Source organism: Eptesicus fuscus, chromosome 9, assembly GCF_027574615.1.
Source record: "Eptesicus fuscus isolate TK198812 chromosome 9, DD_ASM_mEF_20220401, whole genome shotgun sequence".
Lineage (NCBI taxonomy): Eukaryota > Metazoa > Chordata > Mammalia > Chiroptera > Vespertilionidae > Eptesicus > Eptesicus fuscus.
The window spans coordinates 20360882-20378638 of NC_072481.1; the positions used below are offsets into that span (position 1 = coordinate 20360882).

General features: G+C 48.2%; 2 protein-coding genes and 1 pseudogene across 4 annotated transcripts in view; 2 read left to right on the forward strand and 1 right to left on the reverse strand.

Moving 5' to 3' along the window:
• The window catches only part of RBBP4 (RB binding protein 4, chromatin remodeling factor), a 27681-nt gene extending 26784 nt beyond the window's left edge, over nt 1-897 (forward strand). Inside the window, exon 13 of the mRNA XM_028133360.2 lies at nt 582-897. The gene's annotated coding sequence lies outside the window, so the exon portion shown is untranslated. The remainder of the gene's footprint in view (nt 1-581) is intronic.
• The window catches only part of SYNC (syncoilin, intermediate filament protein), a 14790-nt gene extending 2651 nt beyond the window's left edge, over nt 1-12139 (reverse strand). The window contains exons 1-4 of one of the 3 annotated variants that reach the window (XM_028133357.2): nt 12050-12139; nt 6180-7512; nt 463-587; nt 216-292 (exon numbers count right to left, since the gene is read on the reverse strand). In XM_028133357.2, the coding sequence (XP_027989158.2) occupies nt 216-292; nt 463-587; nt 6180-7512; nt 12050-12102 (1588 nt within the window). In that variant the 5' untranslated portion in view covers nt 12103-12139. Of the gene's footprint in view, nt 1-168; nt 293-462; nt 588-6179; nt 7513-12049 lie in introns of those variants that run through there. The other 2 variants (XM_028133355.2, XM_028133359.2) reach the window with 2 other exon arrangements.
• LOC114228207 (U6 spliceosomal RNA) lies at nt 5814-5927 on the forward strand (annotated as a pseudogene).
• Nucleotides 12140-17757: the final 5618 nt, after the last annotated feature.

Genomic DNA, 17757 nt, shown 5'->3' on the forward strand with positions numbered 1-17757 from the left:
TGTTACAGAATTCCTGGTGATAATTAGGGCATATTTTTTTAGTCCTATCAGAAACAAGCATTCCAAATGAACCCTGAATGCTTGAGCCAAGCAGTTTGGAGGTACATGTTATCCCTACATGATTTGTCATTAGACACACACTTAAGTTCTTTTAAGGCATTAGTATTGTTAAGAAAGTAAAATGCAAACTCCACTCTTGTATCTACAAGGATCACCTTGAGACTGTGTCTCGATTCCACCTGCCTGAGAAGTGGGAGTATTAGCCTGTTCCAGGCTCTTGGGTAGCATAGCCCTTAAAAAAAAAGAGAGAGCCATTTTCCATCTGTTCATGGATGAAAAAATTTCCCAAATCATTTGTCTCCCACTGTTGAGTAAAATTTCCCTTGAGCAACATCTGCCCTCCCCACCATCCATCCCTTCAGCCAGTGTTAGTTGAGATTTGGATAAGCAGCAAAAACTGACTTGTAAGTTGAAAGCTCTTCAGCAAGGCTGATCCTTAGCTGCTCCATCTCTTTGTTCTTCTGTTGCTGGAGTTGCACCCCACTTCTTAACTGTGTCTGTTGTTCTTCCATTTTCTCCAGCTGTTCCTGCATAAGAGGGCCAAGAACATATCTGATGAGCCAAATACTAAAAGTCTTACATTGTCCGTTATAGTTTACAAAGCACTTTCTTGTACATTGTTTAATCTTCATAGAAGTATTAAGGTTGAAACAGATTAAAGAGGTGTTTTGACAAAGTGATACTCCATTTGCAAATGGTGAAGAAAGGAGTCTTGTCTGTTAACCACCAACTTAATGTAATCCTGTGACAGTAGTACTCAGAGGGACTTTTAGTTTCACAATTTTACGAAGTGTTGGACAAATATGTGACACCTTAATAAAGAAAAAAAAAAAAGAAGTGTTGGGGAGGATTTTGGTCCTCTTGGTGAGCTAGGAATTTTATACACCTCTTGCTTGCTCTATGTGCAAGTTTGTTTCCATTAAGACTGAATTTGTTCAAAAATGTTAAGTTGGAAAAATATGCTAGCCCTAGCAGGTTTGGCTCTGGATAGAGTGTCGGCCTGTGGACTGAAGGGTCCCAAGTTCGATTCCAGTCAAGGGCACATGCCCAGGTTGTGGGCTTGATCCCCAGTAGGGGGTGTGCAGGAGGCAGCCAATCAATGATTCTGTCATCATTGATGTTTCTATCTCTCCCTGTCTGAAATCAATAAAAAAATATATATTTTTAAAGAATAAGAGAATTTCTTTAAAAAAAAAAAAAAGATGCTATGCCCTGTGGGCCCTCTGGAGCTTTCAGATAACTTTCCCATTCTGCCAACAGGCAGGGTGCATTCTGTAAATTGTCTCTGCTGAGGTTTAATGCCTGAGGAATGAGGTAAGGAAGATGTCAGCAAATCAGTCTGGTGTTTGTTCTTAGCTGGCATGGATCCTTAGGAAGTGTGAGGGAGTTGGGAAAGCGTTAAAAGTTTAAAGGCATATTTTAAAGGGGCAGTGACTTCTCAAATTTTGAAGAATAGTAAGATAGGAATCCAGCCCTAGCTGGTTTGGCTCAGTGGATAGAGCTACGGACTGAAGGGTCCCAGGTTCAATTTCTGCCAAGGGCACATGCCTGGGTTGCAGGCTCAACCCCCAGTAGGGGGCGTGCAGGAGGCAGCCAATCCATTCTCATCATTGATGTTTCCCTTTCCCTCTCTGAAATCAATAAAAATATATTTTAAAAACAGGAATCCAGTTTGGATACATGCTATTAGAAGTATCTAAATTTGTTCTCTGAGTCATCCTTGATATACCTGTGACACATCAATCTGCAATGGTTTATACTCTGGCTGAATCTCAATTTACATAAACCATTACCAAAAGGCCTTTTTTAGTGCTTAGTCATGCTTTACACCACACAGAAATGAGGCCTTACTCTCTAAGTGAGTCAGCCGAAGGGAAGTATTTGCATACCTCTACCCCGATTTCCCAAATTCCACTAGCAAACCTGTTATTTTGACAAGGCACAAAAGTACATGCTTAAGAAGGCAGTCTACCATCAGTGCTCTGACAGGAAGAAACCGTGAAGGATATATTGCTACAATGACTGGAGTTAAGGACAGTCTCCAGTCTTAATCTGATGTAGCACCAATAGTAACTTTCTAAAAACTGCTCTATCTCAGTCTTCCAAAGGCTTCCCACTTCCTTTAACCTTTTGCACTCGGATGTCGAGTGTGACTCGACACAGCATCGGTAGCAGCTCGTATGTCGAGCCACACTCGACACGTAGTTTCACCGCGGGGGGAAGGGGGATTTTTGTCTATTTTTCCAGTATCTTTTCTTGTTTTCATTAGCATGAAAGGACAAGTAAAATGTAAATGCCATCTCAACTGATGCCACCACCTAAGCTTCACTAATGGCATCTTCAAAGGCTATTTGTTTCTAAGGCACATCAGTCACGTGAAAACGGTTAGACCAGTACACTAACTTCCAGGGGTAGATTATTATCCACTAACTTAGAGCAACGTTTAGATGGAAAGCTCCATATAATCACACCTCACCCTAACAAAAAACACAAAGATTGTGTTGTTTGTTCTAACAGAAAAATCAAAGGAGGAAGAAGAGAGATGATTTATATTTGCGAAACATGTGAATGTAAACCAGGTCTTCATGTGGGTGAATGTTTCAAAAAATATCACACCATGAAAAATTATAGAGATTAAAATTACTCTTTGAATGTATCAATAATTTGAAATATAAAAAAATCCAAATAAGTTTGTATGAAAAGAAACTCCAGTTTTTTATTCTACTGCCGCGCTTTGTAAAATCTGGGGTATTTAAAAAATTAAATCCCGAGTAGAATAAAGGAATCGAGAAAAAAGCAAGCGAGTGCAAAGGGTTAATCTAGACGCCCTCCAGTTTTACCCCTACCTCTAACTAGAACCTCCATTACTCTTTCAATATGAACATTTTCCCCTATCTTGCACTATCCGGTATGCAAGTCACTAGCCATGTGGGGCTAGTGAGTACTTGAAATATGGCTCGTCCAAATTGAGATGTCTGTAAGTGTAAGATAGGTTTCTAAGACTTGGCATAAAATGAAATACCTCAAAATTTGATATTGACTACATGTAGAAATTATGTTTTTATATGCTGGGTTACATTAACCTTTTGCACTCAGATGTCAAGTGTGACTCGACACGGTTAGCATTAGAATAAAGGAATCGAGAAAAAAGCAAGCGAGTGCAAAGGGTTAAATATTTCACCTATTTTTTTTAAGTGTCACTAGAAATTTTACATGGCATCCGTGTCTTGCATGAGACTTGGGTTGGACAGTGCTGCTCAAGCCTGACCAACTCGGATCTCTATGCCTTTACTTCTGTCACATAGATAGCATCTGCTGTTGTATTGCTAGTTATCTTTTAAATTCATGTCGAACTCCCAGATTGTAGGTTCCTGGGAGTACACATAATGCTTGTTGATGTGAAACTTGCAGATAGTAAGCATATTCCATGTTTCAGCATTAGCAACCTACCAATTTCCAGTTAAAAACATCATTCTCAGCAAATTTCTCACTCCACCAACTTAGCCAGTCACCAAGTCCTACCCATTTTATCCTACATATCTCACATCTCTCATAAAGTTTTGTTTCAGGCTTTTTCAATCCACCCACCATTTTAAAAGTACAGCCCTTACTGGTTTGGCTCAGTGGATAGAGCGTTGGCCTGTGGACTGAAAGGTCCCGGGTTCGATTCCGGTCAAGGGCATGTACCTTGGTTGTGGGCACATCCCCAGTGTGCAGGAGGCAGCTGATCAATGTTTCTCTCGCATCGATGTTTCTAACTCTCTCTTTCCCTTCCTCTCTGTAATAAAATATATATTTTTTAAGAAAGAGTACATACCTATGGGCCAGGCACCATTGCACATGCTTTACAAACATTAACTAGTTCATTCCTTGCAAAAGCCCTTTGATGTGTATTACATGTGAGGGAGCAGAGCCATGTGGATTAATTAATTGTCCAATGTTCCCCCCAGTTAGAAAGTGGTAGAGCCAGGACTTGTGCAAGTCTGTTTCCATTAAGACAAACTTGCACGAGCTCATATTCTTAAGGCTCGTTAGTGATCTTCAAACTTTACCATGAAACCCAGAAAAAAGCCAAAATGAAGTGCCCTTGCCACTAATTTGTAGGTCCACTTTTGCCTGTTTTATATATTGGCATTTCATCTAAAATTCTATTTTGTGGAAAGGGCCTGGCTTTGAAGGAATCATTTTTGCATAAAGCCCTTTACATTCTGATCCCCATCTACCTCTCCAGCCTCATCACTCCGCTCACATTCCTTATGATCCAGCCACCCTCACTTCCTATAACATGTCTTTGCGTTTTCATGCTTTTGTGTAGGCTGTTCCCTCTGCTTGGAAAGCCTTTCCCTTGTCTACCCCATGAATTCATTTATACAAACACATTGTGGTTGACTGGGCTGGAGCTAGATTGCTCAGGGTTATTATATGCATCACGTCTAGATGCATAACCTTGGACAAATGACTTGTTTCTCACCTGTTTTCTCATTTTTCAAATGATGACAGTAGTTCATACCTAACTTAGGTAAGAATTAAATGAATTACTACATATAAAGAACTTCAACTACATGCCATCTATTAACCAATCCTCATAAAATTTCTAGGCGGGGGTAATTGTACATGCTTCAACAGTACATGCCTTATTCCTATAACTATTACAGTGTTTATCACATTGAAGTCTTGTATTTCATTGATTCTAAGGCTTTGACATTTTAACATCAGAGTGCATCTTAAAATCAGGTGTCTTAGGTTTTATGTAATACGTTCATTTTATCTGGTATCCTTCCTAGACTGTAAACTGTGGAGAGCAGGAACTCCTCCCCCTCCCCATTTCTGATTTCTTTTGTCAGCACACAGTTCACTCCCTGGCACCTAGTAAGTAGATAATATCTGTTGACTATTTGGAAGAGGCAGTGTTTACAATTTTAAGAGTGAAGTGTACCTTTGAAAAAAGTAATCAGGTGCCATAAGCCACCTTTGACAATTTAGGAAGATTTCAGAAAGAATTGGCTCCTTCAGACCTTGATTCCTTTAATTATGGTAAAGCTATGAAAGACACTCATCGAGAGGGTTTTACCCCAGTTGGAGTGGCTCAGTGATTGAATGTCGGCCCATGAACCAGAAGATCACAGTTTGATTCCCAGTCAGGGCACATGCCCGGGGTTGTAAGCTTGATCCCAAGTGGGGGGCATGCAGGAGGCAGCCAATTGATGATGGTCTCTCATTGATGTTTCTATCCCTCCCTCTCTGAAAACAAAACATTTTACAAAAAATTACTCTGGCTCACTGAGCCTGTTTCCTCAATAATAATAATAATAATGGCTCTGGTCAGTTTTTCTCAGTGGTTAGAGCATCGGACTGAAGGGTCACAGGTTTGATTCCTGGTCAAGGGCACATACCTTGGTTGCAGTTCAATCCCCAGCCCCAGTTAGGGTGCCTGAGGGAGGCAACCAGTTGATGTGTCACTCGCATCGATGTTTTTCTCTCTCTCCCACCTCCTACCTTCCACTTTCTAAAAATCAATGGGAAAAATATCTGTGGGTCCGACTGGCATGGCTCAGTGGTTGCGCATAGACCTATGAACCAGGAGGTCACAGTTCGGTTCCGATAGGGCACGTGCCCTGGTTGTAGGCTGGATCCCCAGTGTGGGGCGTGCAGGAGGCAGCCGATCAATGATTCCCTCTCATCATTGATGTTTTATCTCTCTCCCTTCCTCTCTGAAATCAATAAAAAAATATTTTTAAAGAAAAAAAATATTCGTGCTCGCTTCAGCAACATATAACACATATTCTAAAATTGGAACGATACAGAGAAGATTAGCACAGCCCCTGCGCAAGGATGACACGCAAATTCGTGAAGCGTTCCATATTTAAAAAAAAAAATTCTCGGGTAAGGATTTAAAAAATAATAAAGGATTTGGGGGATTAATAAGAGGATCAAATGAGATAATTGGTATAAAAGGGTTTAAATTAAGAGTGCAAGTCATTTTCAGCCTCTACCACAGACCTCAAAGAAGTTCCTACATATGACAGTGAGTGTCCTTCAGCCCAAAAGGTATTTGACCCCTTTCCTCCCCCTTCCCCAAGCTAAGAGACCGAAATTCCTCTCATGCCCAATGGGCCTACCCTGTACTGCTGCACTTCCTCGTCGCGTTTTTGCCTCACAAGTGTGATCTGGTCCTCCAGGTTCCTGTTCAGCAGGTGGAGCTGCTGGGCCTCTGCTTGCAGGGGCCTCAGAGCCTCCTTCATCTGCTGGATCTCTGCCTGGGTTTTCTGCAGGGCTTTGGCAGCGGCTTCTTTCCTCTCTAGGAGCCGCAGCAGCTGAGGCTCATACTCCTCCTCCAGGCCCTGGCGGCTCTCTGCCATGAGGTTCTCAAACTGGGCAGAGAGCCGCCGGCTCTCCTGCAGGAATTGTCCGTCCCCATGGCTTGGAGGTGCTTCTATTTGTTGCCGTAGCTGCTCCTTCTGCTTCTGATAGGCATCCCGGAGCTGGGCCAGTTCCTCTGAGAGCTGGGCTGCCCGTGCCGTCAGCACTTCCCGGAAATCAGCAAACTGGGCCACGTCCTGCTGGCGGCACTCCAGCTGGTATTGGTAGGCCACGCATTCCTTGGTCACCTTGAACAGCTTCTGCTTGACCAGCTGGATCTCCTCCCTTAGCCCATCCCTCTCCAGCTCTGCTTGAGCATGCAGTTTGTAGGCATCCAGGATGTCCTGATGGACTTGTTGCACCTCCTGGAGAGCTGGTTCCCGGAGCAACACAAGCTCATGGATGAGCTGATCCCTCTCCTCTTCCAGCTGGGACACAGCTTGGACACATTCCTGGAAACGCCCCTCGAGCAATTCTAGGTCCTCTATGCTCAGGCTCTCCTCTGTGCCGGGACTAGACCCGGCTCCAAGGCTCTCGGGGTTAGGCTTCTCTTCGTTTGTGACCGTCTCTCCCCCATAAGCCATCTGCTCTGGGCTTGTCTCCTCCGGCTTCACAGGCTCCTCCACACACAGTGTGTCCTCTGGCTTCACAGGCTCCTCCACACACAGTGTGTCCTCTGGTTTCAAAGGCTCCTCCACACACAGTGTGTCCTCCGGCTTCACAGGCTCCTCCACACACAGTGTGTCCTCCGGCTTCACAGGCTCCTCCACACACAGTGTGTCCTCCGGCTTCACAGGCTCCTCCACACACAGTGTGTCCTCCGGTTTCAAAGGCTCCTCCACACATAGTGTGTCCTCTGACTTCACAGCTTCCTCCACACACACGGCCTCATCTGGCTGCCTGTTATCCTCAATGTACAGTGTCTCCTCAGGCTTCTCAGTCTCTTCCAGATACAGTGTGTCATCAAAGTCACCTGTGTCCCCCAGGAAGAGAATGTCCTCTAAATTCAAGATCCCCTCCAAAGGCAAAGTGTCATCCAGGCATTCAGAGTGCCCCTCCTCTTGAAAAGAAGTGGCCTGTGCTCTTGTTTCCCTGCAAAAGAAATGACTTAACGTGAGAGGGCAGCCACAATCCCAGGATGGTTGGTGGCTGGAGCCATTAGGCCATAGACCTTAATGATATCAGGTTCTCACACCTCAGCACTGGTCTGCCCCCTTCCCTCCACTGACTTATCCCCACACAGCCCAGTGCTTAGATCCCCTGACAACATACCCATGATGTCAATGTCTAGTCTGCTACATACCTTTAAGGACAGGAAACTAACACCAGAGCCACCACTATTTGTTTCACTATCATAAAGTTCTAGTGTTGAGGTAAAACCTCTTTTACTTGGACTTGATTCTTCTTTCTAGAATCAGAGAAGTCTAACTCCTTTCCCATATAAGTTCTCTAAACACTTAACAAGAACTAACTTGTCTTTCAATTCCATGCATGCCAAGTTTTCCAGTGCCTTCCTCATTTGGGTCACTTCTTTCCGACCAGGCTCCAAATTGTCACTGTCCCTTGGGGTTGGGTATTGGAGCAATACCCAGGTGTGTTCTAAGCTGTCAATCTCTGGACACTACTGATGCAATCAAGATTCCCTTAGCATATAGAGCTGGCCATCATGTTCTTGACAAATGCTGAGTTTAACTAAAATCTTAAGACTTTTTCACAGCAAGTGAAACCACATCTCTTGTTCCTGTAAGATGTCAATCATCCTTCTAGCCTGTAAAGGCTCTTAGATTCTGTGATTCTAACAAATGAGCCCGATAACCCAGCTGCCCATCGCCTGCTAGCTCAATCAGTTCCCGCCAAGGAATGCTCCCCTGTTTCTTTGGCCCTTGAGTGGCTTTGTCTTTCCTGTTTCAAATGCATCTTACCTACCTTGGATCTCTAAGCAATTCTTTGAAAATATAAAATACCATGGAAATAATAATTATTACAGAGGTCTTATGCGTGCCAGGCCCTGTTTTAAATGCTTTATGTATATCAACTTGTTTAATCCTCATAATTCTATGAGGTAGTTACATTTATCCCCATTTTACAGATCAGGAAACTGAGGTTAAAAATGATTAAGTACTGCCCTAACCGCTCAGTGGATAGTGTGTCGGCCTGTGGACTCAAGGGTCCCACGTTCGATTCCAGTCAAGGGCATGTACCTTGGTTGCGGGCACATCCCCAGTAGGGGGTGTGCAGGAGGCAGCTGATCGATGTTTCTCTCTCATCGATGTTTCTAACTCTCTATCCCTCTCTCTTCCTCTCTGTAAAAAATCAATAAAATATATTAAAAGAAAGAAAGAAAGAAAGAAACATCGATGTTTCTAACTCTCTATCCCTCTCTCTTCCTCTCTGTAAAAAATCAATAAAATATATTAAAAAAAAGAAAGAAAGAAAGAAACATCGATGAGAGAGAAACATCGATCAGCTGCCTCCTGCACACCCCCTACTGGGGATGTGCCCGCAACCAAGGTACATGCCCTTGACCTGAATCGAACCTAGGACCCTTGAGTCCGCAGGCCGACGCTCTATCCACTGAGCCAAACCGGTTTCGGCTCTCATCGATCTTTCTAACTCTCTATCCCTCTCCCTTCCCATCTGTAAAAAATCAATAAAATATATATTTTTAAAAATGATTAAGTACTTTACTCAAAGAAACTTATATTTAATGTATACCATTTATAAAACAAACTAAATTTGACTATAGCTTTCAAGAAACATTTTTTCAGACATAAAGTATAAGTAAAAGTAAAAAGTTCCACATATCAAAGATTTTGATTGCTCTGTTTTGAAAAGGCCTACTTGTGTCCAGGTTTTAAGCTCTATATCTTAATTCCAAGTTCCCAAAGAAGATTATTTTTACTCTAAATCATCCTGTGCTCTGTCCTCTCCAACACCCAGGAGTCCCTGGATTCCCTTTGTTTTCTCATGTTGGCCCTCTGGGAACTATAAAAGTATGGTTTCATCAGGCCCCCAACATCACTGGCCGCCTTCAACCCAGCACCCACACCAAAACCTAAAGTTCCAAGACAACCTCGACAGTCACCTAGTCTAGTGGTCGGCAAACTGCGGCTCGCAAGCCACATGCGGCTCGCGAGCCGCCGTTTGCCACTCTGTTGACTAATGAGTTTGCCGACCACTGACCTAGTCCATTCACACCACTTTGCCAGAGAGAAAGTGCTTCTTAGATATCTTTACCAGATGTTACTTTGCACCTCAAACTCAACTGCCCCAAATTCTTCTTCTCCTTGAGCTTGCTGCACCTGTATTCTCCAGCTCAGTGAAACGTATCACCAGCTTGATGAGACAAGAAATCTTTAGACACCTCTTCCCTCCCATATACAGCCAACTTACCGAGAACTAACCCTTCTATCTCCGGGAGTCTGCAGTCCCCACCCCCCTCTCCATCCACTGCCAGGGCCCTAGTCCAAGTCATCATCTCTCACCTGCAAATCTGTGACAGCCTTCCGACAGGCCTTCTCATCCTCGTCTACAGCGCCACAACTTGCTATAACATAAAGCAAACCATGTCGCCCTACTTCACCCATAAATAACCAACTGCTTAGCGGAGATTCAAGGCCCTTAAAGATGTAGCCCCATCGTATCTTTTCAGCCGCATCTCACTCCCCAGGAGCCCACCCAATGCTTGACAATCTGGAACATGCATTAACTTTTTATACCTTCTACCCCTAGCCCACAATGGCTAAAGGATCCAGCTGAGAAAACACTGCTCTTTGTATACCACCCGACTAGAGAACAGTTCTGGAAAGGCAGAGCATCCAGTGCCCAGGACGGATGCACCTGCTCAGCCCGCCAGAACCCACCCTGATCCTCAGCAGCGAGCAGGCAGACCCGAGATCACCCTCCTGCGGAGTCCTCCGCCCTGGAATGACGTAACAGTGTCATTCATGGCAGTATTCTACGCATGTTACATGAATACTCATTGATATGATGCTCATCTATTATCTCCCTTTTATAGATGAGGAAACCAAAGCATAAACAGAGTAAAGAATTCACTCAAGGTTCCATTCCAGAGCCAGAGCTGTTTTTGTTTTTATTTACTTTTGTGTTTTATCCGGACCTCCTCTTGACCACGCAGCTCTTAGAATAGGCACGAGGTCTAAAAGAGGGGACACAGTGAGGGCAGGTACTCTAGAGCTTGGCCCACAGCATTCAAAATGTATTTGTGTACATGCGCCTAACTAATTTCTACTCACCATTCAAGCCCTGCTCGAGTCCACCTCTGTGAAGTGTTTCCCCGACCACCCCAAAGTGCCTTGCATTCCCCAGGCACTTGGTATGCCGCTCATCTCTGCACTTAGTGCTCTGTGCTATAAGAAGTGCACGCGTCTGTCTCCTGTGACACTCCATTTTCTAAGGACAAGTGAGCTCTCATTCTCTCTGTATCCCAGGGTGGGGCTCTGTGGAAGGAAGGCAGGCAGAAACCGACTGAGGTCCAAGGAGGAAACTTGCCCAAGGTCGAATAGCAAATCTGGAAGTAGGACCCAGGCCTCCTGACTTCCAGGTGCTGCTGTTACCATACACCACGCTGTCTTAGTCACCCGCCCACAGTGCCAGGCCGAGGCTAGCGGCTGCCCTCACACAGCGGCCTCTCTGTAAGGACGAGGGGGAAAGTAGATTCGGGGAGGCCCAGGGGCAAGGGAGCCAGTTCAGCTGGGGCCGCTGACCTCAGGCTTCCTTGGCCGCAAACAGCCTGCCTCTGCCACTCTGTCCCTATCCCCAGCGGACTCCGGCCGCACCCACTCTGTCCATTAGGGCTGTGGCTGTACGTGTTGGTGATACTGTGCAGGCAGGATTGGTGTGTGCCTGACTCTGTGTACCTGCATGTGTGTATGGCAGTACTGGTGAGGGTACGTGTGAGACTGTTCAGCTTTGTGCTGTGTGTGACAGTGAGGGGTGTCGGGGGTGTGCATTTGCACCTCCACCTCTTGGTACCGTGGGAAGTCCAGGACTACAGTCTGACCCGGGGCAGAAACAGCCCCTGTTCTCCCGGTTCCTCAGCCACAGGTCCCTGCGCTCTAACCAGCTGACAGTGCGGATGGGTGCAGGAGGGCCTCCACTCCAGGGCCCTCCTGCTGGTCTGGGATAGTAGACCCTGCACCCCCTTTCCAGGCCCCAGACAGCTGGGGACAAGCTGCCTGAACAGACTTAACTCCAAGCTGGCAGATGCCCAGCCTTGCACCAAGAGTCTTCCGCGCAGCGAAGGCAGGAGGCCCCCACCTCCAGCTGTGTTTGGGGTGAGGATGGACAGAAACAAGTAACTTCTTTGGCCACTGCGGGCCCAATGGCCTTTGGCGGTTGAAAGGGTTAATTCTCACCTGGCCCGAGGAAGGGGAGGGGAGGGGGTATTATAAAAAGCCGCTGACGAACGGAGGTGCCAGGACCCTGAGCGGGACCCCTCCCGGGGACCCCTCCCGGGGACCCCTCCCCCCCCCATCTCCCTTCGCTCGTGGCTCCGCCCCGCGCCGCGCCGCACCCCGCTGGTCCCCTACCCCCGCTCGGCAGAGGGTGCTGGTAGGTGGGGGAAGGGAACCCGTCCAGCCTCCCCTCCCCACGGGGACGGTCCTACCTCGCGGCCGGGGCGGCGCCGTCCCCGCTGCGCCGGGGCTCCGAGCTGGCCATGGCTGCGCGACCCCGCCGGGCAGCCGCGTTATTAATAGGCGGCCCCGCCGGCCGCCCGCTCCGCGCCCGCCGCACTGACAGCTGCAGCCGACACCGGATCCCGGCGAGGGCGCGCCCACTTGGCCGGACTCCTGCCCGCGGGAGGAGGGAGCCGGCCGCGCCTCCGGAGGGTGGGGAGGGGCCGCCCCTCCTGGGACCAGCCTGCGGGGGCCTGGGGGTGGGGATGGGGGTGGTCATCCGGGTCCACAAAACCAGCCAGCCTGGACATCTTCCGGAACCTTCTTCCTCTCCACCCTTCCCCGCCCAGGGTCCCCGATGCGGGGAATCGGGAGAGGAGGTGGCTCTGCAGGTCCAGAGGAGCCCTTTCCCGGCCTGGCCAGGGGGGGGTGGGGGGGGGGGAGACGGGCAGGGTTTGGGGTGGAGGACTAAGAGGGACCCAACACCCCCGCTCATTTGGGGACGTCGGCCACAGCTGGGCACCTTGCTGTCCTGAAGGGCTCGAGGAGGAAGGCCAACAAGCCACACCGTATGAGTTTGGGGGCAGTGGGGAGCCTGGGAGCCTGTGGCTGGGGTTAGGGAAGGACTGTGTAGTTGGGGGGGGGGGGTCAGCCTGTAAGGTTGAGGTCCATATTGAACACAGCTTCCAGCGGCCCCCACCCCCACCCCCGCGCTGCGAGGTTTCCTGGGGTCTCTCGGCTTGCTCCACCTGTCACATACCACCACCCCACCCCACCCCCCACCCTGCTTCTGTCCATTCCATGGCATGTCCCCTACCCCAAGTCCTTAGCCCACCAGTATCAGGGTCAAACTTCCAACCCCGAAGTCTTTCTCCCCAAGAGAGAAGCTGCCCCTCCCTTCCCAGACCTGGGCCTCGGGCATTCCGATGCCTTTTTTCCACTTAGCCCCTCTGTGTGGGGAGGTCTTTGACTTAATCGCAGAAGAATGCTGTGCACGGTCACAAGCCGAGGTTCTGGATGTGTGTTTCCTCAGAGAGGCCTTGAGTGGGGTGTGGAGGTGGGGTAATGGTGTGACGGTGTTGAACGTGTGTGAATTGTTGGTTGTATCCATGTGCCCCACTGCTGGCTGTATGAACACCACCTGGCTGTGTGTGTGGTGTGCAGAGCAGGAGATGGTGGGATTGTGTGCCCCAGAGTAGTTGTGATGACTGTGGGGTACATGTCTGTGTGTGGGTATGTTGATGTGGGATTGTATACATCCAGGGGAAGTGACTATGGGTTGTGGAGTGTTTATGTGTGCAGCCAACTGTTGTGACTGTGCGGCATGCATGTAGTCCTGTGTGTGTGTGTGATTGTGTGCCCGAGTGCCTGGGGGCTGAGGCGGGTGAGTGGATGGGTGTGAGGAGTGTCTTCTGTGTGTGAGGGAGGCCTGCGTCTGTGTTCATTAATTCCCGTATCTGAGTGTGCTGCCTGTGGCTGTGTATTTATATCTCTCTGTCTAATGCAAGGGGGTGGGAGATTAACACCCAGGGCAGCCAAATACACCCTTGTAAGGTATGATGCACAAGAAAAGTTGGGTTTTGGAGGCAGCTGGTCACTTTCTGACTTAGCCCTGAAGTATGCCAGGGGAGGAGGTTGGCAAAGCCTCAGCTGCTGGTCATTTGACAGCTGCTGCCAGTCAGAGGGGAGCCCAGGGAGGGGGGTGAGGCCTGCCAGCGGCACTGTTTGCTGTGGGTGCTAGGCAACAGGCAGCAAGGGTGGCACTAAAAAGGTCATCCCTTCCCCTCCAAACCCCTAGCCCAGGAGCTGGCCCTGAGCAGTCCCCAAGATTGAACTCCTTAGCGCCTCCCAACCTCCCCACTCAGGCCCTCCTTTAGGCTGAAACACTGAATCGCCCAGGGTCCCAGAAACTCCTCCACCTCCAGGCCTCTGTTCTTGCTGTTCCCTCACCTACAACACCCTTCCCAGCTCTTCACATCCCAGTTTCTACTCTTCTTCAGGTCTCCGCTTCCATGTCACCTCCTCAGAAAGGCCTCTCCTGGTATGTCCCCTCCCCCCACATGAAGGTCCACCCACTTACTGGGATCATCACCTTGTTTATTTCCTGTGCAGACTTATTACAACCGGCAATATTATTGCTTCTTTTCAATTCCCTCTCTGCTTCCCCCACTAGAATGGAAGCCCCTGACTTTGTGTGTCTTATTTACTGCTATGTCCCCAGGGCCTAGCAAGGGCTTTAGCATATCGTAGGATCTAAAAAAAAAAAAAAAAAAAAAAAAAGGTGAAGGAAAGCAGGATGGCCCTACCTAGGCCAATTCAGGCAGCATTGGATGCTTGCTCTGTGCCAGGCCCGGGCCTCTCACCATCAAGAAGCCCCAGTGTACTCAGGGAAACAGACATATGCATGTGCCCAGATTGTGTATACCAAGGCAGAGTGAGGTGGTGAGGCTGTAGGATTCAGTTCACTTGGCAGACATTGGCACTTGGCCTGTGCCAGGCCCTGTCTCAGAGCAAATAGCTTTATTTGGCCCAGACCCCTGCCTGCAAAGAGCTCACAGGATAGAGGATGCTAGAACTGTCTCCTGGGGAAACGAACCCATGCAGAGAATAATGCCAAAGGGCTGAGCTGAGTGATGTGATAGGCTCGAGAACCAGGGATGGCACAGCCTCCTGGACAAACCTGGGCCTGAGGAATAGCATGACAATGGATGCTCTGCAACAGGCACAGATGCTTTGAAAACAAGCAGAGCCACTGTCTCTCAGCCCCTCCACAAAGCAGAGTCCAGGAAGAGAAGAGCTCTGGGCTCGCTACTCTCCGTGCTCCAAGCTTCTCAGCGCTGCTGTCTGCCCTGGGGCTGACTCCTGCTGACAGTCTCACCTGGGCCCCCTGCCTTATGGTTTCAGGCAGAGTTTGGCCAAAGGAGACACTGGCCGGAGATCGGAGGGAGGGAGGAGAGTGAGATCAGGGTATTTATAATACCTCCTTCCCCTGTGATTTTGTCACCTCCACCACGAAGTTCCTGTTGGCTGGCCTGCACCCATGGATACATCTCTCTCCAGGTTCATTAACAAGGCTCCCTCCCTTCGTTCCTTCGGGCCTGTGGGGAGTGACTCCATTCCACGGTTGTGACCCCCAGGGTGCTTCACCATTCCTGCCCACATCTCTGTGAATAGTCCCTTCATTAAACCCTCTTCTGGCAAATACTTTGAGTGTTCCCCTGTTTCCTGCCGAGACCCCTGAGGTAAGAACTACCCCCAGGGAAAATGAGCCCTTGGCAGAGAATTTGGGGGAGACCCTCTTTCTAAAACACCACCAAAAACCAACCAGAATCAGGAAAGTTGTGAACAGATCAAAATCCCATCCTGGGTGACTAGTGACCTCCTGCTACCCCTCCAGGCAGGGTCCCAAGAGGTCCCGCTTAGCTCACCTTATTCAGGTTTAGGCCTATGGGGACCCTGGCCGGAACAGGTCAGGGAGGGGGCTATGAGAGTGGGGAGGGATGGGGGTGGTGACTGGCAGAGGGTGAGCTTGGACATAGCGAGGCACCAGAGGGCAGCAGTTTCCGCCACACCCCAGAGCCTGCCCCACATGACCTTTTGAACCCAGCCTTCCTGAACCTCAGTTCCCAGCCTGTGAAATAGGCAAATTAATACTCTCTTCACAGGGGTGTTGTGAAACAGTCAAATGTGAGGCTCAGCACGCGCGCGAGTGGAAGTGAACTTGTTCCGAAAGAAAGCTGAGAGTAGAACATTCCCCATTGTTACTGGTGCAGGTGGAGGCCATTCTGCTGAGCTTCTGTGTGCCCAGAGCTCTCGCCAGCCATCCCGAGGTGGGAGGAGGCTGGCGGCGGAAGATGCCCCAGCAGGGCCCTCCAGCCCGCTGCTTCAAGGGAGCACGGGTTCAAGCCCAAGCTTTAGGGGCAGCAGGCCCAAGCCTAAAGCCTGCCCTGCACTTACTTTGGTTTATTTTTTTTTTTGTTTTTGTTTTTTTTTAAATATATTTTATTGATTTTTTACAGAGAGGAAGAGAGAGGGATAGAGAGCCAGAAACATCGATGAGAGAGAAACATCGATGAGAGAGAAACATCGATCAGCTGCCTCTTGCACACCCCCTACAGGGGATGTGCCCGCAACCAAGGTACATGCCTTGACCGGAATCGAACCCGGGACCCTTGAGTCCACAGGCCGACGCTCTATCCACTGAGCCAAACCGGTTTCGGCTATATTTTTGTTTTTAAAAAAATATATTTTATTGATTTTTTACAGAGAGGAAGGGAGCGGGATAGAGCGTTAGAAACATCGATGAGAGAGAAGATGAGAGAGAAACATCGATCAGCTGCCTCCTGCACACCCCCCACTGGGAATGTGCCCACAACCAAGGTACATGCCCTTGACCGGAATCGAACCTGGGACCCTTCAGTCCGCAGGCCGACGCTCTATCCACTGAGCCAAACCGGTTTCGGCCCTGCACTTACTTTGTGACCTTAGGAAAGTCACTCTACCTCTCAGAGCTGGTGTTTTTCTCTGTGAAATCAGGTAACACTTCACCCTTATGGGTTTGCTGTGAGCATGAACTGAGAATACAAAAAGCATTTAGTCGAGTACTGATACATTGGGAGTGCCCCCAAAATATTAGCTATTATTTGTGTGTGTGTTTTTAGGTTTTCTCAATTATTTTTTTTTGTATTTTTGTTCCAGCTATTATTTTTTAAAAGCCCCTTTTCTCCCTCTTACTGCAGTACATCTGTCTATTTATTCCCTCATTTGCTTCTTTATGCATTCATTTCAACATTTATTAAGCCAGCAATGCACTAGATCCTAGGAACACAGAAACTAGGAAATCATCAAAGCAAGAACAATATCTGTACTTCTTCCTGCTGTATCCCTAGATCCTAGGTTTTCAATAAATAGTGTCTGAGTGAGTAAATCATATTGGCTGTTTTCTTGAGAACTTCTACATGCCAGGCGCTAAGCTAAGCACTGTGTCTGCGTGATTCCACTGAATCCTCAGAACACCGATAGCCCTCTGACAGAAGACTTTAAGGAAGCTCACTCACTGCCGTGGCTGTTACGGCTCGGTTGGTCGGAGCGACATCCCGTGCAGAAGGTGGCAGGTTTGATTCCCAGTCAGGGCACACACCCAGGTGGCATGTTTGATCTTCAGTAGGGACACATGTGCAGGAGGCAACTGATGGATGCTTCACATGGGAAAACAAAACAAAACTTTTTTTTTTTTTTAAAGCTCACTGACTGTCCTAACTGGTTTGGCTCAGTGGATGGAGCATCGGCCTGAGGACTGAAAGGTCCCAGGTTCGATTCCGGTCAAGGGCATGTGCCTTGGTTGCGGGCACATCCCCAGTAGGAGATGTGCAGGAGGCAGCTGATCGATGTTTCTCTCCCATCGATGTTTCTGACTCTCTATTCCTCTCCCTTCCTCTCTGTAAAAAATCAATAAAATATATGTTTTTAAAAAAAGCTCACTGACTGATGGTAAAATTGAGACTCAGAGAGGTGAAGTAACTTAGTTGACCAAAGACACACATGCAGGAAATAGTGACGCTCAAATTCGGTACACTGCCTCCACCAGTGACTGAATTATTATTTTTTTAAACATTTTTAAAAATATATAGTTTAGCCGAAACCGGTTTGGCTCAGTGGATAGAGCGTCGGCCTGAGGACTGAAGGGTCCCAGGTTCGA